The sequence below is a fragment of the Jaculus jaculus genome, chromosome 9 (genome assembly GCF_020740685.1).
Source record: "Jaculus jaculus isolate mJacJac1 chromosome 9, mJacJac1.mat.Y.cur, whole genome shotgun sequence".
Lineage (NCBI taxonomy): Eukaryota > Metazoa > Chordata > Mammalia > Rodentia > Dipodidae > Jaculus > Jaculus jaculus.
Genome location: NC_059110.1, coordinates 36589088 through 36616204, shown reverse-complemented (window position 1 = coordinate 36616204; position 27117 = coordinate 36589088). Strand labels below are relative to the sequence as shown.

Here is a 27117-nt window from a genome sequence, read left to right as displayed (position 1 = left end):
AAAGTTCTCATTGTAGATATCCTTCACTTCCTTGGTTAAGTTTATTCCAAGGTACTTTATATTGTTTTGAGGCAGTTGTGAATGAAAGACATTCCCTGATTTCATCCTCCACATGTTTGTTGTCAGTATATAGGAAAGCTACTGATTTTTGTGTGTTTATTTTGTATCCTGCTACATTGCCAAAAGTGTTTATCAGTTCTAACAGTTTTTTGGTAATCTTTAGGGTAGTTTATGTATAGAATCATATCATCTGCAAATAATGATAATTTGATCTCTTCCTTTCCAATTTGTATCCTTTTTATGAGTTTCTCTTGCCTTATTGGTGTAGCTAAGGCTTCCAATACTATATTAAATAAAAGTGGGGACAGTGGGCACCCTTGTCTTATTCCTGAATTTAGTAGAAAAGCTTCAATTTTTTCCCCATTTAGCATTATGTTGGCTATAGGTTTGTCATAAATAGAATTTATTATGTTGAGATATGTTCCTTCTATTTATGGTTTCTGTAATACTTTAGCCATGAAGGGATGTTGGATTTTATATAATGCCTTTTTCTCATATATTGAGATGACCATGTGATTTTTGTCCTTCAGTCCATTAGATAGTATATTACATTTATCAATTTGCATATGTTAAACTATTCCTGCATCTCTGGGATAAAGCCAACTTAGTTGGGGTAAATGATCTTCCTGACATATTCGTGTATTTTGTTTGACAATATTTTTTTGATTTTATTTTTTATTTATTTGAGAGCAACAGACAGAGAGAAAGAGGCAGATAGAGAGAAAGAGAGAATGGGTGCTCCAGGGGCTCCAGCCACTGCAGATGAACTCCAGATGCGTGTGCACCCTTGTGCATCTGGCTAACATGGGTCCTGGGGAATTGAGCCTTGAACCGGGGTCCTTAGGCTTCACAGGCAAGCACTTAACTGTTAAACCATCACTCCAGCCCTTTGCCAATATTTTGTTCAGAATATTTGCATCTATGTTCATGAAGGAGATTGGCCTGCAATTTTCTTTCTTTCTTTCTTTCTTTCTTTCTTTCTTTCTTTCTTTCTTTCTTTCTTTCTTTCTTTCTTTTTTTGTTCTGTATTTCTCTGGTTTTGATAACAGAGTGATGCTGGCTTCATAGTAGTAGTTTGGTAGAATTCCAGAAGCAGTGTTGTTAATTCTTCCATGAAGGTCTGGTAAAATTCACCAGTGAATCCATCTAGGCCTGGACTTCTTTAGTTGGGAGACTTTTTATAACTGCTTGGATATCCATAATTGTTATAGGTCTATTTAAATGGTTTACCTCATCTTGATTTAATTTTGATAGGTCATATGAATCAAGGATATTCATTTTTTTCAGTGTTTCAAACTTAGAGGCATGTATGTTCTTAAAGTATGCCCTAATGATTTTCTGAATTTCTTTGGATCTGTTGTAATGGTGCCTTTTTCACCTCTAATTTTGTTAATTTTTTTCTCTGCTCTCTTTCTTCTGGTCAGATTTGCTAAGGGTTTATCAATCTTGTTTATTCTTTCAAAGAACCAACTTTGTTTCATAGATTATTTGGATTTTTTTGTTTGTTAGTTTCTATTCCATTAATTTCTGTGCTAATCTTTATTGTTTCTTCCCATCTACTGATTTTTGGTTTGCCTTGCTCTTCTTTTTCCAAGGCCTTAAGGTGAAGCATTAAATTATTTTCTTGTGAAGTCTCTAATTTCTTAATATAGGTATGTAGAGCTATAAATTTCCCTCTTAGAACTGCCTTCATTGTGTCCCAAAGGTTTTGGTATGATATATTCTCATCATCACTTGATTCTATGAATTTCTTCACTTCCTTTTTGATTTCTTCAATGACTCATTCATCATTTAATAGTGTACTGTTTAGTCTCCATGAATTTTCATTTTCTCTGTAGTTTTTCTTGATAATGATTTACAGTTTAACCCCACTGTGATCAGATAGAGTACAAGGGATTATTTCAGTTTTCCTGTATTTTTTGAGATTTGCTTTGTATCCTAACATATGGTCTATTTTAGATAATTTTTCATGTGCTGCTGAGACAAATGTATATTCTGCAGCATCTGAATGGAATGTTCTGTAGATATGTTAGGTCCATTTATTCCATCACATCATTTAATCCCTATGTCTCTGTTTACTTTTTGCCAGGATGACCTGTAGGTTGATGAGAGTGGGGTATTGAAGTCTCCCACTAGAGTTGGGTTTGGTGTTTTCTGTGAACTTAAATCTAATAGTGTTTGTTTGATGAAATTGGGAGTTTCCATGTAGGGTACATATACATTTAGGAATGCAATGTCCTCCTCTTGGAGTGTTCTTTTAATCAGTATAAAAGTACCTTCCTTATCTTTTCTCACTAATGTTGGTTTGAAGTCTATCCTGTCAGATATTAGGAAACCCTTGCTTGTTTCCTAGCCCATTTGCTTGAAATATCATTTTCCATCCTTTGACTCTAAGACACTATCTTTTTTTCTTAAGAGATGAGTTTCCTGGAGACAACAAATGGCAGGATCTTGCCTTTTAATCCAGTCTGCAATCCTTGGTCTTTTAGTTGGGGCATTGAGGTTATTGATATTAAGAGTAACTATTGAAAGGTATGTATTTATTCTTGCCATTCTTCTTATTTTGTAGTGCTTCCCGAGTTTTAAACTGTTAATTGAGTATGTTTTTTTTTTCCTATTTCCTCTTGTGTGTTTTGCTTTCTCTTTAGTGTGAAGGATTCCTTCAAGTATTTTCTGTAGAGCTGTTTTAGTTGTCATAAATTCCTTTAGCCTGTTTTGTTATGGAATGCCCTTATTTCTCCATCAATTTGGATGGATAGCTTTTCAGGATAAAGTAACCCTCTTTGACAGCTGTTTTCTTTCAGAACTTGGAATGCATCATTCCAACCCTTCTGACTTTTAAAGTTTGTGTTCAGTAATATGGTGTTATTCTGATAGGCTTGCCTTTGTAGGTGACTTGCTTTTTCTCTCTAACTGCTTGCAATATATTTTCTTTGGTTTGCATGTTTAGTTTAATTATAACATGGCAAGAAGAGGTTCTTTCCAGATTTTGTCTGTTTGGTGTTCTAAAAGCTTCCTGTATCTGAATTGGCGCTTCTTTCCCAATTTGGGGAAATTTTCTTCTATGATTTTGTTGCAAATGCCTACTAAGCCTCTGGATTGAAATTCTTCTTCCACTATACACTGAATTCTTTTTTTTTTTTTAATTATTTTCATTTACTTATTTGAGAGTGACAGAGAGAGAAAGAGGGAGACACAGAAAGAGAATGGGCGGGCCAGGGCCTCCAGCCACTGCAAATGAACTCCAGACATGTGCGCCCCCTTGTGCATATGACTAACATGGGTCCTGGGGAGTCTAGCCTCGAACAGGGATCCTCAGGCTTCACAGGCAAGCACTTAACTGTTAAGCCATCTCTCCAGCCCTATGCTGAATTCTTATGTATGATCTTTTCATAGTGTCCTGGATATGTTGAAATTCCCATATCTACCTCCCTATTAGCTTGCCTTTCTCTTTGTTGGACTATATTAGGTTTATGACCTAGTCTTCTAGTTTAGATATTCTATTCTCTCCTTCATCCATTCTACTGGTGAGACTTTCCACAGAGCTCTTTATGTGACTGACTGTGTTCTTCAGAGCTAGAATTTCAGCCTGGTTTTTCTTCAGCATTTCTTTCAGTATTTCTATTTCCTTACTCATGTCTTATAATGATATCCTTATTTCATTAAGTTAGTTTCTTGCATTCTCTCTCAGTTTTTTTTTCTATAATTCCTTTGTTTTCTTCTTTGATTCCTTTGAGTATATATACAATAATTTTTTCTTTGTCAGGCATTTTATCTAAAACAGTCTCATTGATGATCATTTCTGATGGATTTATAATTTTTGGTGGGATTGCTTTGCCTTGATTTGTTGTGTTTCTTATATCATAATGTAGTGACTTTTGCATCCTGCATTGAGTTGATGCTTGTGGTTTTCTACTTATTTGCAGTGTTCTTAGATGTGGTGATCCACCTTTATATGCTTTCAGGATATGAGTTTAAGGTGCCAAGTGTAGCTCTTGTACCCCAATCACACTGCTGAAGTAATCTTAGGTGTTGAGTTTGCTTCCTAAGCAAGTATTCTGGTGGACTGGGTCAAACAATTTAATGGCAAATTCTAAACTTCAACTGAGCAATATACACATTCAATAAAAACCAGCACAAAAGATGCTAAACATTAGCAAAATAACACACTAACATACCTCATGAAAATGTGAGGAAAAAATCTTGACAGTTATAACACATCAAATTTACTTATTGAAAATATTACATAATTAGTCTAGTTGAGATTAATTCTAGAAATAAAACATAGGTATATTATGTAAAAATTAATCAATTAATATTAATTAACATATAATTAATAGCATATTAATTAAACATATAAATCAAACAACCAACCTGTTGCAGTTAGCTTCAAGTTGCTGTCAGAAAACACCCAACCAAGAGCAGCTTATGCAAGGAAAGGGTTTATTTGAGCTTATAGACTAAAGGGTAAGTTCCATATTGGCAGGGGAAAATGATTGTATAAGCAGAGGGTGGACATCACCTCCTGTGCAACATCAGGTGGACAATAGCAACAGGAGAGTGTGCCAAACACTGGCAAGAGGAAGCTGGCTATAAAAACCATAAGCCTACTACCAACAATACACTGCTTCCAAGAGGTAATACTTCCCAAATTGCCACCAGCTGGGAACCTACCATTTAGAACACATACATTTATGGAGAACATCTGAATCAAACCATCACATTCCACCTTGGCCCCCATAAATTAATAACTATACATGATATAAAATGCAATGTTTTCAGTCCAACTTTAAAGGTCCCCATAGTTTTTATCAGTCCTAAAACTGTTTAAACATCCCCATAGCTCAACATCTTGTAACTGAGCCAAATGCAAAAAAATAAAAATAAAAATAATGGCACTGAATAAACATTCACACTGCTAAAGATGACATCAGGCATAGCAAAGAAATAATCAACCAATACAAGATATAAGACAAACAGGACAAACATCAAACTCTGTTGTTCCACGTCTGACAGATCTAATCAGTGACAAGTCTCAAATTCTGATCATTCTAACCAGTGACAAGTCTCTGGAGTTCCCATTCTACCTCTCCAGCTAGGTTACTCACAGTCCCAGAAACCTTCATCTGGTGCCAGCAGCTCTCCTTCCTTTGCAGCCATCACATAGTTCTGGCATCTCCAGTGGGTCTCCACTGTAACCCAGTGTTCATCCTCATGGCTCCATTGGGTCTCCACACAGATTATCCAACAAGCCTGCTTCACACTGCCCATGACCATTTGCAAAATTCAAAACCATGTTGCAAAGTCAATGACCCTCCCTTTCCTGCATTTGTTATACACCATAGTACAAGGTTGGATGCCAATTTGTTAATTCAGGCAGATAAAGCAGATTTGAAAAACAGGACACTCTTTCAGCATATAGTCCCCTTCAAGAGTCTTCATTCTTCCTGTGGCCCAAATGCAGATCAGCTGACCTAATCTCAATGGCTATAATCTCTCAAACAATTTCAGATGAACAGGCAGAAGTTTCAGCTGAAATATTTCATTTTTTTCTGTGCCTGGTCACACCAATCTATTTCCATGCAATGCAACCCTACACAAGTTCTCAGGACACAGGCAAAATAGAAAGGCTATCACACAAACTGCTTCTAGCCCAGTCCAGGCAAAGCTCTTTTACACCCTCATAAGCCAAACCTCACAGTCCATTGTTCTTGCTGCATTCAGGTCTTTCAACCCTGACCAGAATAGTCCATCAAGCTGTACTGACAGCACTTCAAGTTGTTCCTTAGACAAAGGTTTCATATCCTTTCACTTTCCTTCCTCAGATCAGTTCTGAAATGCCAAAAGCCACACAGTCAGCTTCCTAGCAGCAATGACCCCTCTCCTGCTACAGTTCTACTGTTGTAATCATCTTCACGTTTCTGGCAGAAAATACCCAAGCAAGAACAGCATATATGAGGAAAGGTTTATTTTGGCTTATAAACTTGAGGGGAAGCTAAATGATGTCATGAGCAGAGGGCAGACATCATCTCCTGGCTGACATCAAGGGGATAACAGCAGCAGGAGAATGTGCCAAACATTGGAAAGGGAAGCTTGATATAACACCCATAAGCCTGTGCCCAAAAATTCATCACTGCCCAGAGGATCTAATTCCCATATTGCTACAGCTATGGCCTGATATTCAGAACACATAAGTTTATGGTGGACACCCGAATCAAACCACCACACAACCATTTTAATGGATGACAAAAAGTGACAGAATCAACATCTGTTTAAAAATAAAACAAATTTATATTTAAAAACTTTCTGCATGCTTTGACTAGAATTCCGTAAACAAATGTATATTAAAGTTTAATTTTTAAAAATTATAGATAATGTCATACTTAATAATAGAAGGCTGAATGCTTTCTTCTTAGATCATTACTTTCATCCAACTTCATACTGGAGATTAGCAAGTGGACCACAAAATGGGAAATGACAGTCCTCCACATTGAAAGCAAAATGCAACTGTCTTTACTCACAAGTTCAATGCAATCTATGCAGAATATTCAATGGATCCATAAAAATGTTTCTATAATAACTAACAAGCAAAGTTTCCATTGTTACAGGATCTGACATAAATGTGAATGATCAGTCATTTGTACATAATGTCAAAGAGAAATTAGAAGTTGAAATTAAAATACTTTACCATAACATCAATTCATAAAATAAAAATAAAATTTATAAACTTTAAAAGACTTAGACACTGACTACTAATGAGATAAAGTAGATCAAGATATATATGGTTTTTATGGATCAGAAGATATTATATATTTACTGCTTATTCTCATGTGTGGGAGCACGCATGTTCCAGGGTGTGTGTGTGTGTGTGTGTGTGTGTGTGTGTGTACATGTGTATAGAGGCCAGAGGACAGTCTTGGAAGTAATCCTCAGAAATGATATACTTTTATTGATAGAGGCACTCTTATTGACCTGGGTATTATCTGGTATTATCTGACCTAGGTATTAGGCTAGATTATTTAGCCAGTGAGTCCCAGGAACTCCCTGCTTCTTCTCTCCAGTGTTGGAATTAGAATTATGTACTACCATGCTAATTTTTTATGTAGGCTCTTGGAAATCAGTTTCAGGTCCTCATACTTGCAAATCAGATACTTTACTGACTGAGCTATTTCCCCAGCCCCACCAACATCCTTATAATGACAATTTTATACATATTGATATACATACTTAGTGATATCCCTATAAAAATCCTAGCATGCTTTGGATTTTTTTTTTTTTTTTAGATTGGTAGATACGTTTTTGAATTTAAAAAAAGTAGCAAGCTTCCAGATCAGTAAGAGACTCTGGGTCAAATAATAACAGGCAGAAAAGTAATAAAACTGAGCATCCAACATTCAACTCCAGCCATGGCAGGTGAGCACTCCCTGCCATAGGACAGTGCATGGCATGCTGCCCAGGCTCATATATATATACATACAACACACCAGACCACACTACACACACACACACACACACACACACACTGCACATCACACACCACATTACCACATGCACACATACCACACAACACAACAAACCACACTACACACACATATACACTACACATCAAACACCACCTTCCACAAACCACATCAACAAAAAAGAGATGCCAAATTCAGAGACATTCCTATTAATTATTCAATTTATGCAAAAATTCACAAGATGCAAACCCGATGAAAATAAAATGAATAGGGATGGAGTGAAGAGAAGTGAAAATGGTGAGGGAGTAAAAGAAAATTATAGTGTGTATGATAGTATTTTCTCTACTTTGATTGTCATGATGGTTTCATGAGTATATGTATGTCAAAACATTATAGTATGTGCAGCTTTTTATGCTTATTTTATACCTCTGGAGACTGCTAAAATGTAATAAAAATTTGAGAAATGTCTATTTGGTTATGACTGGTCATAGATCCCCAACAATTTCCAAAGCTCAGACCTTAGCTTCTTAGCTTTTTCCTGTGTTGATTAGGCCCTCTTTTTTTCTTCTTCTCCTCTCTTCTTTCCTCTTCTCTCCTCTTCTTTCCTCTTCTCTCCCTTTAATTTGCTTTTGCATGCCAATATGTTCGGTGATTCTTTGAATGCTGTTCCTCAGTTGGCACATCCAAGATAAGCTCTTAAAATTACAGTTTTGACCAGACACTATGTTGTCATGTTTAAAAAATGACACACAACAAAAAATTGTTTCTACCCCCAGGCTGGAGAGAAACTGTTGTGTTGTCTGTCTTTTGTTTATCTTCTTTTTAAGGGTTTTCTAATATGGTGAATAACCCATATTATGTCATTGATTTGGGATCATCATTTGCAAGCTCAGTTGTCTGACTACAGCACCGCTGACATGTGCTGAAAGCTACTTCACCCTCACACATTTCGTCCCTCTCCAAATTGACTTGGACTGCTAAGTTTTGAACACTGTTTTCTACCGTTTAGAGATTCTTTCCTTTTTCTTCAGTGTCAGATTGCCACTTCTGCCCATTTATGTCTGTTTAAATAATCACCATGTCTTTTTTTCTTTATAAATTCTATCTTTAATCTGGTTTAAGAATGATTTGTAAGCTGGAACAAGTATGCAATATGGCTGTATAATCTATGGCTTTTTTTCATAAAACACATTGAATTTGTGCCATTCATTTTGCTGCTCTTATTTAATTTATTATGGTTATTTATTAGCCTTTTTATCTTAACAAAATAATGAGATCCATTATGTATTTTCATGCATACTCTGATCTCGTTGGTCCTCCTCTCCCACTGTTCTCCCTCTCCTTCTGTGCCCCTTTTTTTTCATCTCCCAGACTCTCTTCTGTTTCTCTACCACATGTACACTCTTTACCATCTTGTTCCACCTACCTCCTCCCTTAAGATCTATCTTTTTTCCTTCTCATCATTCCCTTTCTAGTAGCATGCCCTACACTTATACCTAATGAGCTCTAATGTCGGCATATGAAAAATATATATTAGTCTTTCTGAGCATGTTTATTTCATTTTTCATAATTTTTTCCACTTCCATCTATGTTCTTTAAAAGTTAATAAAATTCCTCATTTTCTTTATCCATTCATCTATTGATGGATATGTAAGAATTAATTTTTATACTTACTTATTTCCCAATATTAAGACACTTTTGTGATTTTCTATACTAATTCCCAAGCTAAACTGTAGGTCTCAGAATCCTTATGTTCCCATGGAAGATTGTGTCAATTATTTATAGAATAATGTTCCAAGATTGTTTTTCAAGAGTGACATGCATACTTTCTCTTTTTACTTATATAGATATTTCTAGCATGTCCCTTTGTAGAGGATGTAACATGTAGCTGATCTGACATGTGATCAATGAAGTATTCAAATAAAATCTTGGATTAAATGTATTAAATAAATTTGACCACAGCAGTATGAAGTTCCATAACCTTTTCTAGTTTAATTCTCAAATAACACAACTGATAAAAATGTCAAGAGAGAAGGAACTGAGATACAGCTCTATACCATCACCTTCAGCACCTGTTGAGTTACCCTAGGCTTTTAGGGACCTCAGGTCAGGCTAAACCCAGGATTGATGGATTCAACATAGTAAAGAATTCCAGGAAGAACAGGTATGAAGAAGAGTTGAAGATTTTATTAAAGACATTTTAATACAGGCTGAAGCATGAGCATTGGGAGAAAGAAAGGATACTGAGAAAGAGAATGAAAGCTCTCCTAAGAGATTGGGTATAGGCTCCTCTAAGAGAGACACTCTGGATAAAAAATAAGACATACCCAAGTGTGGGTATAGGTGTCTCGATGAACAGTTGCATTCCTGAATCTTGGTAGTTCCTGTAGATAGGACTTAAGATGCCTTTAAGAATTTCATTATTCAGTGACCTCCTAAGGGACACTCTCCTCCTCATCCCTGGTCCCCGCTAAACAGTTGAGATTATAGGTTAGGTCCTGGGGTGCTACTGTCTGGTGAGATAAAACTAGGAACCCTGAGGTTTAGTAAGGTTTACCCAAGGATGCAGGGTAGGGATTTTATTGTAAATAAGGTTTGGGGTAAGATTCCTGGAAAATTGTAGGTTTACTACTGGGAAGGGAAGAAAGGTCTTAAGCAGTTTTTAATTGTGTTGGATTTCTTGTTTCTCTTCTGGTGAAAGGTTCCTTTCTCTCCCCATGTCCCCCAAATTTTCCCTTTCTTTCTATTCTGCCTCAATGTTACCAGGGCACTGCAGATGGCTTAAAAGAGTGTTATGTCTGGGACAAACCAAATTCAGATTTATAAATTCAATAGAAGGCAGTTAGCATTTCCTAGTCTTCTTGTAATCCTGAAATGTTTTTACAGTTTAAAATTTAAACATCAGAATCCTATTTGATTTATGGCTTGGTATATATGTTTTATGTAATGCTTGGTGAGAAGCAAACACTATTAAAATGGGTAACTTGACAGTAATGTTAAATGATCCCTTTCCAGCTCTGTCATCTCAGTGTCATCTCTATTAATCTAAGCCTCAACAAATACATCTTTGCTAGAGACGATTGTGGCTTGGAGATTGTCACTTAGAAGTTTGTGTCGTGCTGTGGTACATTGAGCTGTTTAAAAAGGGTTTAAAAAGCTGTTTAAAAATGTTTCTGCCTTAAGAGGCAAAAGAAATGCTCAGAATGAAATGGGATTGGGGATAATTTCAGGGGACACTTTGAGTTCTTAGTTCACTTGACTTCTGACCAGGACTTTGACAGGTATGTCCTTGTAGCTATTCCAGCCACATGCACCAAGGCATGGTGACCCCATTAACTTCCATAATGTTACATGCTCCTCGTCTCTTCCTTTCCTCAGGAATCCCAGCCACCTTACCAGTTCCTTTTTCTCTGCCTGGTATAAACATTTCATTTCTAACTACTCTGTTCTAGACCTCACCACCCAGTTAACACCTTCCAGTTACCAGATGTGCATTGATATTAGTTAGAATTCTAAATCTGAAGCCCAGAAAGAAACCTCAGTATACCAAATGCCTTCTGGCTCTCTGTGCTGTATGATTCTGAGGCTTGGGATATATTACATCTGTTTTTCTCCCCCCAGGCAACAAGTCCTCAGGGCCTACTAAAGGAAGACGCCAAAGGCTCTCTTCAGAAAAGCTTCAGAATTCTTAATGAGGCCAAGAAGTTGGCAAATGACATGAAAGGTCAGTATGTCTAGTATTTTTATTATGTTAAAGTTAATTGCTTTGTAAGTGGGGAAGAGATTGTTCCATAGTATTAATGAGTGAAATTATAGTGTGATTTTTTTAATGGTTGTACTATAACCTGATAAAATGCATTTAAACTTTCTCACTGGTTTTATTATTCTTTGTGTTCATATTGTACACACTGAATAAAATTTCATAATTTTAACATAGTTTCTGTAATACCTACCTCACATATGCCTAAACTGTACAAGTTTTCAATATAATCACTTTTAAAGTATTAAATTTAATTTTGTTATAATTTCAGACATTAAAATCAAGAAAGAATAAGATAAAAAATGTTTCATAAATGTGTTTATGAAACTTTCAGTTTGTTAGTGGGTTCTTAAAATTTTTCAAATCATATATATAAAATCTTCATCTTCATGTATGTATTTTATTTCTAACTGAAAACATCAAACCATGTAAAATATATATATACCCCAATATATAATTGCCTTTGTATTAAAGGGATTTAGACATGGCTTCCCTTTATAAGTATTGTCTATTTCTCAATTGTATTGCCTCATATTTCTCTCTCTAGTCTCATGCAGCATCATTGGGCTTCATCCATCTCTCTTACTTTGCTAAATGTTCATGGATCTCCCTAACCATGCCATCATTCCAAGGAGCCTCAGATTCCTGGTGGTCTTCCTCCTCCTTGGAATTATTTTCCAAGCCTTACTTCATCTAACCCTACTACAGCTTGAAGTTTTAGCTCAACAGCACTTTGGAGCCTGAAGGCAAGAGAGGCAGAATGACAAGTTCAAAGTCAGGTTGTGTTATATAACAAGATACTTGGGGCTGGGATCATAGCTTAGTGATAGAGTGTGTTCCTTGCACAAGGCCTTGAGTTCAATCCCCAGTACTACAAAAGATAAATAAATAAATAAATAAATAAATAAATAAATAAATAAATAAATAAAATTTAAGGTGAAATCTTGTCTAATACACAAATGATAAACAGACTTAGCTCAGATGTCTTCTTGTCTAGGAAACTCAACAGCATATCCAGTTTACATACCCCCTTTCTGTATACAGTCTTCCCCATGGACATGTTCAACTACTGCTGTTAGGGTCTTTATTTCCACTTTTCCAGAAAAGACATAGGATCTTTTGAATTTATAATGTATGTCATACCACCTATTCAAATGAGCAAATAGATTCTTTTCTAAGTAAAGGACTACTTTTCATCTTTACTCATCCTTGGAAAGAAGTCTGAAACAATTTAGGGTTGGAATGCTTGAAACTAAGCTACCTCCGTCTTTAATAATGACTGATATGGAATCATAAGCTCTGTTTCTATTACACAAAGCACTTTGGCATTTGAAATGCTTGCACTGTGTTTTGCATCTGAAATAAGGGCCCCACTGCCATCACTTTGTATAGATGATAACTTCCCTCTACATCCAGAAGAGTTAGTATAAAGTGCCACAGTCCGTGTTCTTGTTGGTCAGATGGGACTGGTCCCGTTGCTTTGTGACCCCTACTTCCCATGCCCTTCCTAAGGACTGGGAGTAGGGGCACGTGAGTGAGGTGAACTGCATAAGTGCATGAGCAGATCCTGTCCTTATCCAAAATTTTAGTACAGTGTTCATCAAGGGGTATTTGTTTGTTTCTTTTTAGATTTTTTTTAAAGATTTTTATTTATTTATTTGATTATTTGAGAGTGACAGAGAGAGAAAGAGGCAGATAGAGAGTGAGAGAGAGAATGGGCACGCCAGGGCTTCCAGCCACTGCAAACGAATTCCAGATGCGAGCGCCCCCTTGTGCATCTGGCTAACGTGGGACCTGGGGAACCGAGCCTTGAACCGGGATCCATAGGCTTCACAGGCAAGCGCTTAACCACTATGCCATCTCTCCAGCCCTCTTTTTAGTTTTTACTTTTAAAATTTATTCCAGGAGTGTGGCATGTACCACTGAAAACACAATGCTTACCTAGCACACGCAAGGCCTGGGGTTCAATTCCCATAACCATATAAACCAGATGTTGTGGTACACACTTGTAATCCCACCACTCAGGACTAGGAGGACAGCAAATTCAAGGTCAAGCCCTGAAGACTCTGTCTCAAATGTAAAGTGTTCCATTAACACACTTGTATTTTGACGCTGGGTTTTTGGATGTACCTTTATACTTTACCCCTGAGCTGTATGCCCTATGTATCTTACACTTATCTTACACTATTCTGAACTTTGCCTCTATCCCCCCCCCACCAAAAAAAAACACTGGTATTATCAAAATGAAGACAAAATTTAATTCTTAGCATTTGAAGAAAGAATCTGCAGGCAGAGGTAGTAGAAAGGGTTAGGAGACAGAACTGTTTATTAGTTCAAATGTCTCTTTTTTGTACTTCAGGTAGTACATTATTTAAAGTAATGAAAGCCTACAAACTACTCAAGTAATAATTCCTCCAGAAAACCAAGCCAAGACTATGACGGAGATGGGAATGTTTTCTTGCTACATTATGACATTGTGCTGATTTGTGGCCAATTACACAGGTTATAAAATGGCCGTTAATCAGGGAAGTACCATATATTACCACTAGGAACTGCTGAAATAGACCCTACAGAGCAAAACTCTTGACAGCAGCTATTAAAGTAGAGATTTAGTCATTTCTCTCTCTGTGGTGCCTGGAGTTAGAAGGAATAAAAATGGCAGGGCCAGTGTACCCTCCATATTTCTCATTTGTTGCTTGGTTCAGTTCAGTGCAACTCTGCTCATTCTCACACTCTAGTCACAGATGACTTACTGCTGCTTCCTGCCATTTTTATGCTGTCCTTGCCTTGAGGGAGTCTGAACTTGCCAGGAGCAATTTGTTTTGCTTTTTAATTTTTGAATATACATTTGTTAAAAGTAAATTTGCCCTTGTGCATGTTTGAGCTTTGAAGTCAGTCTGTATTGCACTGATGGAAAGTCTATAGAGACAGAAACTATTCTGTTGATGGATTTGAGACTTGGGACAAACTGATGATTGAAAGAGTTTAGAATGAATTAATGCCACCAGGTGAATTAATACCACTTTACAGAGGAATAAGAAGTTTTATGAATAAAATAGTCAGTTGAGGCTCTCAGAGAATGTGTATAGGGCAAAAAATGAAGTAGTGGCTTGTGTAAGAAGTCTGAGCATATGAAAACTTTATATACTTTATCACATGTGGAGTTAATTTCCAATTTTACCTACTTACTAATTTTCCAGAATGTTTTTGTCTTTGCCCAAGGTAAGTGAAATTATTTTATTACTTAGAAAATAAAATAAGCAATATTTCAATAAAATTAAATATAGTTGTCATTATAAACACAAAAATATTTCCAAGCTATAGAATAATAAACTAGCAAATTCCTTGACATACAGTACTGTCTAATATACTGAACAGGAAAAAAAAACATTCTAGACATTAATGTTTATTGAGTCATTGAAAATTTTCTTTTCATACTGTGGTATTTGCATAAGAACATTCATATAGACCAATAGAAGAGAGGACCTATTAATAAACTCACACAGAAATAACCACCTAATTTTCAGAGAAGGCATAAAAACATACAGTAGAAAAAAAAAAAAGACAGCTGGAACCACAAATGGTCCTGGCAAAACTGAATATCCACCTGAAAAAGAATGAAATTAGACTCACATCTGTCACCTCCCACAGAAATGATTTCAAAAGGGATCAGAAGTGTTAATTTAAAATGAGAAACACTGAGCAAAAAAGCCAGAGCCAACATGTATGTGTGGCCTTGAGCTTGCACAATGCTACTGCCAAAGTATGTGGGTGTGGTCCTACGCTTGCTGGATGTTACTACCAAAGTATGTATGCATGGCTTTGAGTTTTCTGGATGTTACCACCTTCAAAGAGAAGATAGAAAGATGTAGCTACTGCTATTTAGTACTTTTTTCTTGCAAAAATGAAGCAAAAGAAATCCTACAAAATGTAATTAAAGATTATAGATGTGATCCTTTCCTTATTCCCTGAGAATTATAACTAATGACATAGGTTAGGTTTTCCTTTCCTACCTGTAGTTCTTCATAAAAAGCCATGTTATATTTCAAAATGAATCACAGTCATTCTTGGTTTTAAATAGACTAGGTCCCACAGAGCTTTTCATTTAAAACTAGCATCAAAGTAGTTAACTTTTTTTTTCTTTACTATGGGTGTATAAGTTTTCCCTTCAGAATCTGCATTTTTTTTTCTCTATATACAACGTCTACTCAAGTGAGTGTATTTACAAAGCTACAAAATATTTAACCTTGGTTTGAAAAATCCTGGAAACAGCTTAAAGAATGTTCAAAGGAAGAATAGTAAGTTAAGAAATCAGAGTGAGGCTAGGGAGATGGCTCAGTGGATAAAGTTCACAAGTATGAATACCAGAGTTCAGGTCCCCAAACCCACATACAGCTGGACACAGTAGTGTGTGCATCTTAAATCACAGTGTGCCTAGAGTAAGAGAAGGTTGAGACAGAAGAATCCCCAAGAAACTAGCCTGGAAGGTGTGGCAGTGAAAAACAAGAGACCCTGCTTCAAACAAGGAGGAAGGCAAGCATAAACATCTAAGATTGTCCTCGGACTTCCATAATGCACATGAACATACCTGACCCATATATATACTAATACACACATTCATAAAAAGAAACTGCAATCAAATAACTAATCATGAAAAATCAGAATAGCAGTGTCACAATATATTTTACTGCATTTTATATACATTTCAATTTTCTATTGCAGAAAGTAAAATATCAAAATTATTGCTGTAGGGTTAGAGAGATGGCTTAGTAATTAAGGTGTTTGCCTGCAAAGTCAAAGGACCCAGGTTCGATTCCCCAGAACCCACATAAGATATACACACAAGATGGCAAATTGTCTGGAGTTCATTTGCAGCAGCTGGAAATCCTGGTGCACCCATTCTCTCTTTCTCTTTTTTTCTCCTTCTCTTTCTAATTGCCTCTTTCTCTAAAATATTTTTAAAGAAAAGATTATTGCATTAGAGTTTGAAGAACACCAGTAAAAAGCATACTTCAGATCATTCTCTCTTGTGAATAATGGGCCTGATTGCTCAGCCAAAATTTGCTATGAAAATGAAAAAAATAGTATAAACCTGGAGATGTCCTTTAAATTAAAGACTTTTTCATTGTGCATGACCATCTTGCTTGGCAGGGCATTTGAGTACTTTATTGTTTAAAAATTCGGATCTAATCAAGAGGACAATAAGAGAAATTCTGCAGTTCTAGTTCCGTAATTGATGAAAACCTCCAAGTTCCTATCAGAAGTGCAGCCTTGATTTGCAAGGAATCTATACCAATAGGATGCTTATCATCAAACCAGATTTATTTCATACAGCATGTTTTTGGCAACCCATGCAAACATATTATTTTAGTGAAAACAACAGAAGTGTTAAAGGAAAGATGAATTGTAACTGACAGAGGAGAAAATTAAATTACTTGAAAAGTATATTTTGAGGGACTAGAATCGAAAATAATAATAGATTAGAGACTGAAATGGACATACTGATGCTTTAGAGCTCTGTTTTACAGGGCTATTATATGCTTTGTTTTTAATAGTACTGGCTTGGAACTTAAAACCAAGCACTTCAACAAGATGGTGTGATTGTATTAGTATAATCTGTACTATAGTTGTCATTATAAATGCAGTATGATGTTGGTCTAATTGGGCTGCCTATAAAAGACTTTATGTGAAATGTAGTGGATCATTAACATGTTAAATACTCTATTACATCCAGAACACTGACAGCTTGGAATTCTATGTCTTCTTTCCCTTTGCTGTTTTGCCCAGACTAATGTCAGTACAGATAAAGATGGTGACGGTACAGCTGCTAGTGGCTGGTACAGTTCCTCCAATGAGCCAGATACAAGGGACTCTGAAAGGGGTGGGCACACAGTCTGGTTTGGTTCCAGAGAACGTGTTCTCTTCTGGCCTCCCCACAGTGGGTAACCGGTGGAGTACTAAAAATAAGAGTTGTAGTGTTGGCAAATAAAACCCAAGATGCCAAAGGCACTCTTTCCCATTGTTTAATACTTTTTTTTTTTACTTAAATAAAAGAACAGAAATATATACCCAGAGGAAATTTTAAGTAGTACAACCAAGTATAAAATAAAAGGTTTTAGTTTATTGTCTTTCAAGCCACCATTCATTCTTTAATTTATTTCTACTTGCCACTGTGAGTTAAAGCCTTTCTGGCATATTTTTCCCACATAGTTCCCAACCATCACTCAGTCAGATATGTGTCAGTATATATGCTATACCTTGTTTATTTGTGAAAAGTACTTAAGGCTCATCTTATACCCATATACTTATTTAATTATTTTGAAAGCCATATCATGCATATTATTATATAGATATTTTATATTGGTATGATAAATATTTTAATGCTGTGTTATTTAATACTTACCTTTTTCTTTGATTAATACCTAATGTGTATCCAAAATAGCATATATTAATTTTTTTTTAATTTCTTAAATTTTTAAAAAATATTTATTTATTTATGAGAGAGAGAGGCAGATAGAAAGAAAGAGAATGGGTAAGCCAGGGTTACCTTGTACATCTGGCTTTGTGTGGGTACTAGGGAATTGAAACTGAGTCCTTTGGCTTTGCTGGAAAGCACCTTAACTACTGAGCCATTTCTCCAGCCACCTATTTTGGTATATTTTTGAGACAAGATCATACCATGCATCTCAGACAGGCCTCAAGCTCCTAATTTTCCTACTGAAGCCTCCTGAGCTGTGACTACAGGATTGTACCACCACACCTAGCAATATGTTTCTACAGGTGTATCCTTTTTCTGGTTCTAGAATTGGCAGACTAAACACATATATATTGACATTCTAACACATTTATTAAAGTTCCCTTCAACAAATGCTGTCAATTTGCACTTTCACCAACACTCTTGTGAACACTTGATTTTAACTTTTCCCAATCTGATAGATGAAAATGATATTTTAGCATTTCTTTGAGTTATGTTTATTTAGTCATGATAAGGTGGAGTGCATTATTTTAAATTCACAATTACTTTGTTTTTTATCATGAGCTACCTCTTCCTATATCTTTCCTATTATGCTAAAAATACAGAGCAGTTTGGTCAAACCTGCCATTTTTGCACATGGATGATAGTTATGTGCTGCACCTCTGAGTTCTGTTACTGTGACCGTTTGTATATAACCCAGGAAGAATGAGAGAGAGAGATGCATGGATGAAGGAGAGGAAGGGTTGGATGCGCACGAGTGGACATGTGATGAGCATCACTATGTGCTGTGCTTGCTGTGCCAAACTCTGCTTCTGAAATTGTGTCATGTGGGGCAAGAAAGCCCAGAGGGACTAACCAACACTACTGCATGGAGAGGCAGCACACGACCAGTGACTGCTGGCCGTTGGTATTACTAGACATTGGTCAGTTCATCCCGAAGGGATTACAGCACCACCTCTGCTTGTTCTTTTCAGCGTACCTCCTTAGTTAGAGACTCTGCCTTTTATTTACTTTTTGCCTCCTCTGGAGCTACTTTGAACAATTAGCATACATCTTCCAAAGGAAACAAATGTCATGATATAATAAACTACCAAAACCAAGCCCAATCAGGAGAAATAAATAATATGGGAAGACACAGGGTTTTACAGATTTTGTGGTTTGTGTTCGACTGTTCACTAATAAATGATGAATATCAATGAATTAGGTGACTTAGCTAACTCCTTTTCAGTTAAGGTACACTTATGATTTACTCTACATCTATGCAAAATTTCAATGTTTAATCCTCAAGAGGCTAAACTATTCAGTTACTATTACAGTATGAACTAACCTAATATCAATAAAATAGACAGATGGAAGCGGCTGGACAACGTATACTTTTAATGTGAGACCATCATTTAGAGTACTTCTTTTGAATGTTAAATAAAGCACACTAAAATAGCAAGGCAAAGCCTATATAACATCTGTCTGAGACAATTTATTAAAAGATAGCTTTATTTATGAAAAATGAGTTTTTCCAGAGATGTATGGTTTTTCCTTCCTGTGATTGTTATTCTAGTCCCAATTAAGATTAATATGTGGCATTTATTGAACTAAGATATTCTCACTAACAATCATATATAAAATTCTAAAAAGCTAATCCAGTGATCCATTTTGATAACAGATTGTTAAATAAGTGAAATAACTAGGAAGAATATTAAGACAGCATCATTACAAACACAGTACAAGACTGAATCTTTGGAGGCTTGTATAGTTCATAGAGAACCATCAAATTAGGTCAAATTAAAATTAGACACAGCAAATAAAATATAATGTTTAAACATTTTCAAGTGTCATTTTGTTATAACTATATTTCTTATGTAGAAATATATTAATAGATAGATGCCAAATGAATTATATCAAATTTCTTATTTTTGTTAACTATGTTAAAATTATGTTGAAATATTGCATATTCAAGTATAGCCTCATAAACAAAACTACTTTGTTCTTTTTTATTGTTTCTGCTCACAGAAAATCGTAACCATCTACATGGCTTGATGACCAGGATAGAAAATTCTGATGTTAGAAATGGTCATCTCCTGAGAGCTTTGAATGACTCCTTGGGAAAGTTATCAGCTATTCCAAATGGTAAGCATTCAGTACACTACAGTGTGTGAGATAACCTGAACTCTGAAGAACCATTAGTGACCTTCACTTTTTTCTAACATTATGCTTTTACTGTTGTCAGGAAAATAGATACTGAGTTACTGAGTTTCTTACTTATGAATTATTCTTTTGAGAATGAGAAACTAAACCACACTTAACATCATAATGTTACCTATCCTGTATTATCACCTTTAGGTGCCCTCTTAGAATTATGTTATAAACAGAAAGATATAGACATCTTATTGTTATAATGCCTTTGGTGTTCCACGCTATGGAATCTTGTGTTAGTGGTTAAAAATAAAATCATACAGATACGATTCTCTGCAATACTGATATATTATCACAAATTCACAATTTATTAGAGTCCCTTTGACAATAGATGAGAATCTCCTGCTATTCCATATATCCCTTTTGATCAAATTCAATTCATTAGCTCTTCCAGCTATCAAAAACATCACATGCCTGTAATACCTTTCTGTGTATTAGAGTTACTTGAAATGATTGTTTGATATTAGTTTCTCAGTCTTCTTTTAGGGATAGTATTTGTGTATTATACTAGCAGTATACAGCAATAGAGATTGTAAATGTGAATGCTTATTATCGATATGCTTTTGGTACATCTCTGTATCTCTCACACTAGTTCTGCAAGGTCAATAGCATCATTATCCATACTTCCCCAGGGGAACTGAGAAATAGTAGCAGAAGCCTTTGTTTAAAGTAGCATTTATGAGATCAAAGCCTTGCAGCTAATCATCATAGACTGTGGTCTTAGCCACTAATACAGACATACTAATATGTAATATTTGTACAGTTGTCTAAGCTACTTTTCATCTCCATGATACAATGCATGATATAAAAAATTAAGGCAGGAAAGAGTTATATTGGCTCAGGATTTCAGTCTGTGGTCCTCCAGCTCCTTTGCTATGGGCTTGTGGTAAGACAGAACATCATAATGGTAGAAGTTTTTGGCATAGTAGATGGCTCCCCTCATGTCAGCCAGGAAGCAGAGAGAAAGAGAGAGGTGGGTACCTTTCAAAGATATAGCCTCAGTGACCTACTTCCTCCAGTCAGGCCCCACCTTCTTTTACTGTTCCTATCACTTCAGAATGAGGCCATCAAATTATGATTCCATCCATGAATTAATCCACTAATAAAGGCAGAGCCTCCATGACCCAATCACTTCCCCAAAGCCCTACTTCTTGACAGCAAGTTTTCAACACATGAACATATAAAAGAGTTTCTAGGGCAGGAGAGATGGACTGGTGGTTAAGGCACTTACCTGCAACACCTAGAGACCCACGTTCAATTCCCCAGTACCCATGAAAACCAGATTCACAAGGTGGCACATGTATCTGGAGTTCTTTTGCAGTGGCCAGAGGCCCATTCTCTCTCAAACAGCTTCTTTGTCTCTCTTACTTGATCTCAAATAAATAAATTAAATATTTATTTAAAAAAGGGGATTCCAAAAAAGGTTCCATATCCAAACCATAACAACATATGTTTTATGTGCAAATTATGATCAGGAAATAAAGACACACATAAAGGAAATATTCAACTTTAAATGTTTTTACTCTTACACTAAAAATGTTGAATAACTTCTCAGATTTTCATGTCACCTTTTGACAGTAAGAATCTGAGAATCTTCTAATGCGGAAAACAAGTAAATATATACAAGTATATTATCAAACATCTCACAAAGAGTCTATTCTAAGATGTAAAATAATTCATTTTTCTCCTTTAGAAATACTGGTTAAATCTTCAGTCTATTGTCGATGCAGTTATATGAGTCATGAATAAATCCCTTGTTTTTAGTATGTTGAATAGACAATCATAATGTGCCTGATGCTACAAGCTTCTAGAATAATCACTCTGCCATTTTCAAAGCTAATATGGTATTCATAGCAGAGGTCTCTGAGAAAATTTAATTTAGCTAAAAATTTGCTTCGTTTGATATATCTGAATGAGACATAGCTCAGCCTTCTCCATCTGTAAATGTGTCCCTGCGGTCAGCCAGCCGCAGCCTCTCTCTGACAAGGATAGACTAAACCACCAAGTCCAGACCCTTTGTTTTGTTCCTCATACCCTCTTCTGCCAACAGACACAGCCGCTAAACTGCAAGCTGTTAAGGACAAAGCCAGACAAGCGAATGACACTGCAAAAGCTGTGCTGGCCCAGATTAAAGATCTCCACCAGAACCTTGATGGACTGAAACAAAATTATAACAAACTGGCTGACAGTGTGGCAAAAACAAATGCTGTGGTAAAAGATCCTTCCAAGAACAGTAAGATTTCCTTTTATACTATGATCGTGTCCCATATTTCTTCACACTATGAAGGTATCCTAGACTCATTAGTAGAGTCAGGAAAGGTTTCAAAGCTGTGCCCTGCATTTCTAGTGTGGGGGCAAAAGTTGAGAGACCTACCAGTCCACAACCACAGTCCAATCTCTCAGCTCTGCCCTGATGCTTTCTTCATTAAATTTTGTCCAATCAAGAGAAGGTGAGGAATTCTCAAAGCCTACAAAATATTTGGTATAGGAAACTTTTTAATCTGTTAGTGTAATTAAACACACAGTAATACTCAGTCGATTATATACTTAGGATTAAAGTTTCATGGAACAGTGCATTGATGGTGAATACTCATTAGCAGACCTGTTAGAGCAGGATATGAAGGTGGTAGCAGTTTGAAATGTATTAACATTTGAAAATTTTCAAGATTTATTATTTAGAGTCTACTTAGTTCACATTTCTAGGAAATCAATAAAGCATTGTTCTGGTTTATAAAGACAATGTCTTCACCTCATAAAGAATTTACTGAGAAAACCTGAATTTACTATAGTAATCATTTATATTTTAGTTTATTTAGGCAATAAATATTGGCACTCCTAATCATATAGTAGTTTCCTTTCTATCACATAATAAGAATTTTTTTTTTTTTTTGGTTTTTCGAAGGAGGGTCTCACTCTAGCTCAGGCTGACCTGGAATTCACTATGTCGTATCATGGTGGCCTCAAACTCATGGCAATCCTCCTACCTCTGCCTCTCAAGTGCTGGGATTAAAGGCGTGTGCCACCACCCCAGTGATAAGATGCTATTTTGATATATAAGTTCACAAAGGAAAATGCTTAAGTTTTTGTATTTTTTTGTTTTCATGAGACTAACTTCTTTATACAAGGGCATTTTGTAGGATAACAAAATATATATAGAATATAGTGACAAAATTACTGGGCCTGACATGTTATTCAGTCCACATTTTGTTTGAATATGGAGTGGATCTTCATTTGAGCATACTTGCTTCGATTCACATGCTAAGAATGTCATGATATAGCAGGGCCTGTTGTGAAATTGGGCAGTAGAAGAGTCAAGACTACTTGTTGAACAAAGAGAAACCTAAACACACATAACACATGCTTCAGAGTGGGAAGACGAAGGAACATCCAACGTCTTGCTACTTCTTAAGCAAGAAGAGGGGGAATATGAATATTTTCCTTTATCTTTCATGTGAACCCAGAGATTGTACCTATGTTCTAAGTTTAAGGATTCCATATGAATGATTTCTTCTGAAGAATGCCATATTTATATTGTATTTCCCCTTAAAATCAGGGAAAATAAGTCAGAATGTAAATATTAGTATCTATTTCATTTATTTAATAGCTTAAGATGTCATTTTGTTCTAGTTTATATTGAAGTTCAACTGATAGTGACCTTTTCATAATATTAACTGTTAACTTTTCTTATCCTATCTTCCTCTAAAAGAAATAGTTATTTGTGAATACTAATTAAATATGTATTTTAAATCTTACTTGACCATTATGAAAAGAAACATTTATTCTAAAATGGAAAATGGCCTGATAACTGTCATATTTTATATTCTGTTTTTCTACTAACACTTGATTTAAAATGGAGTGCACTTGTAAATAGTTATTATGAAAACTTTTGTGATTGTCACTAGTTTATGATACCTGTAGAAAACATATCCTCATGAATTTTCTAATTTCTTTTTGCTTTGTTTCCATATGAATTTGCCTACAGAAATCAGTATGTATACATTTACCTGTTTGCCTTGTAATGACTTCTGTGCTTTACAGCCTTCTACAAACACTTCAGTCTTGCATGCTACCAAGTTGTGGGCAGTGCTTAAGCCTTGCACAGCTATTGTTTCCACAGCTGCTGCACTAACGCTAACTATAGAGAAAGACTCCTCTGCTTAAGGGTAGTATGTACATATCTTGGATATAAGATGCTTTCATAGTGCTATGAAAAACTAGTAAAATATCTGAGAATTACACACATACAAGTGGAACGCTGAACTTTACCATAAACTGAACTAAATTGCTTTGCATCTAATAGTACAGATTCAGCCACTAGAGCACAAATGACTCCCCTGTCCAAGGATTAAAATAGTTAAAATGAAATATACTGTTCTTTGGTCTCCTAAAGTCAATTATCTCTCCTTCCTTATTGTTCTCAATGTCTAAAAAGTTACATTTTGAGAAGCACCTCATAAAAGTAGGTCTCAGCAAAGGAGCAGTTTAGAGAAATACAAATATGTTGTATCATTGGTATCCCAAGAAGTTGAAAGTCACAAATAAAACTTCAAAATAACTAGAAAAAAAATAATAAACATATGGAATATGAATAATATAAGTAAGACTGTACTCCATGGAAAATGAAGCAAACCAATTATATTATATCACTGTTAGAACAGAAATAAGCAATCAACTCTGTGTCCTAGGAAAAAAATAAAATTGACATAAGGAAAAATATGAAAGCCAATTGATAAATTAGAATACAGGATATAATAGAACATATTATGAGTACAAAGAGATAAATCTTCCAGAAAAAAACCCTTCAATTTGTCAATATATATTTCAAGAAGTTATTTAGAAATCTACTAGTCAAGTAATGGGGGGGGAGTGAGAACATTTTCAAAAACTACTACATAAGAAAGCATCAAGTGCAATCTCAAAGATGACTAAATTCTCAAAACTTCAAGAAGAGAATTTCTAGGTAGCTTAAACTAGCTCAGAAAATAGGAGAAAGTTGATAAGAGGCCTTCCATATTCCAGTCTAAAGCATTTGATAACAGCTTCTGAGAGGGGTAGAAGAAAGGCATCTAATATTTACTGTAGCCTAAGAAACCTTAGCTTATACTTGTTACTATTATTTTTTCTTTTTCTTGTGGATCAAAACAATCACTTTTCCTCAATTCTAGAGCAATATTTAGAATCTAAAATAGTATTAGAGAGCTAAATGGAGGAGAAAGGTGGACAAATTGTTGTTCAAAGTGCACAAAACAAAAGGATAACATTGGTGTGCTACCTTTGCAATTCCATAGTGAGAGCTTTGAACTAGGTAACCTGAATTTCAGGAAGAACACACTTGGTCCTTGATCCAGCAATGCTATGAGCCTTAACAATAGCTCCATGTTGTTTCTTACCACCACTAACATTTATGAATTCAAAATGCTACTTCAAAGCCTAGTTTACCAGTGATAATTTATATGATTAGGGCTTGAGCTTAGTGGTAGAGTGCCTGCCCAGCATTCACACAAGGCCCTAAGTTCAATGCTCAGCAGTAAATTTTTTTTTAAAAAAAGGTAATTTACCTCCATGTGAGCATATTGGATATTCAGTTCTGCGGATTAGTTCTCAGTAGCTCAAAGTCAGCCAGACAGTCACTTATGGACTAATAAGTAGCCACGGGCCTTGCACAGTTCCACTCTTTTCTCCAGGGTCACAATGACAAAAAGCTGAACACTACCTACTTATCAGATTGTTTTTAAAAAATGACATGTCTGGGTAATACTACCAGCATCCCAAATATGGGATAATTGTTTTCCCAAATGTTCCATACTCTCCTGTGAAAATCACTACTAAAAACTGTTGGAATATTAATAACCTTGAATTTTTTTATGGTTGAGACTTGAAATAGGCAATATTAAACCTTTTTATAACCTACAAAAATAGCAGCTTAATATGATTTAGCCCAATATATATTTTAGAATAACCAACTATTCTTCAAGATGAAATTGAACTACAGCCTGAAAGATTTTAATTAAAGTGTAGCAGAAGCCTTCAGTCTAAGGGTTGTTCAAAACCCAAATGTTCTTTAAGACACATTTCAATAGCATCTATCTTAAAGATATGTAAAGAAGTACAGAGAGAAAAAGAAAGAAAACCAGTTTTGTGGGAGAAACCCTGATGTTAATATGGTTTGTGCTTGGACAGACAAGGTGACGCTTTAAAGATGCTTTCATTTTTTTTTTTTCTATTACTAACATGCTATTCCATAAAGGTTAGCTTTGGGGTTGAAACTCAAAATTAAGTATTGAATTATGTTTATCATGTTTTCTACTTTTAATGCTAATTTTCACCTTATCACAAAGCCAAAGACTTCCTCTAACATCTTCTCTGACCTGCCTGAGTTTCCACTAAAACCTCAGCAGTTGGCATCACTCACTGCTCCAGCTGTCATGGCCTGGCTTTGTCACATGGGTGGAATTAAATCGCTTAGTAAATAGCACTGCTGTGCCTGGGTGCGTGCATGCATACACACACCTAGTTGCTAATTTTATTCTGTTCAGTTGCAGATGCAGATGCTACTGTGAAAACACTAGAACAAGAAGCTAACTGGCTTATAGATAAGCTCAAGCCCATCAAGGAACTTGAAGATAACCTAAAGAAAAACATCTCTGAGATAAAGGAACTCATAAACCAAGCCCGGAAACAAGCCAACTCTGTAAGTTCTTACTTTCAGAGTTGAAAACTGATTGTAATTGTAATATGACAGAGGAAGTGATTTCCCCAATGTACCTACTGATGAACGATATCTAACTTCCTTGCCCTTGAACTTATTCGGGACAGGGCAGGAGGGAGAAGTAAAATGTCCCCTACCCCAAAAATATCAAAGCCATTTCTTGAAAGTAATAATCACTACTTATTGGTTCATATATGCTTCATTATTATTTATATAAGTGAATACAAAAAGCACAAATGAAAACTTGATTCTTGAGTACCAAAAAAGAATAGAAAAGACTGTATTTCTATTTAAAAAAAAAAAAGAAGCAAAAAGGGCAATGAGTGGGGTTGTGTTCTGAGTCAATAACTTGATTATATGGCTAAGTAGTAGAGAGACCATTATTTTAAATACTGCCTATTCTTTTATCTGAGTTAACTAAAATTACCTTTGTTGCAATATCTGTAAATTTTCTATCTTACCA

At 35.6% G+C, this 27117-nt stretch overlaps 1 protein-coding gene across 3 annotated transcripts in view; it reads left to right on the top strand.

Moving 5' to 3' along the window:
- Lama2 (laminin subunit alpha 2) overlaps window positions 1-27117 on the top strand; it is a 640019-nt gene that overhangs the window by 542834 nt on the left and 70068 nt on the right. For all 3 annotated transcript variants that reach the window (XM_045157983.1, XM_045157982.1, XM_045157984.1), the window contains 5 exons: window positions 11142-11244; window positions 19763-19879; window positions 21996-22178; window positions 23928-23933; window positions 26482-26636. In XM_045157983.1, coding sequence (XP_045013918.1) covers window positions 11142-11244; window positions 19763-19879; window positions 21996-22178; window positions 23928-23933; window positions 26482-26636 — 564 coding nt within the window. The remainder of the gene's footprint in view (window positions 1-11141; window positions 11245-19762; window positions 19880-21995; window positions 22179-23927; window positions 23934-26481; window positions 26637-27117) is intronic.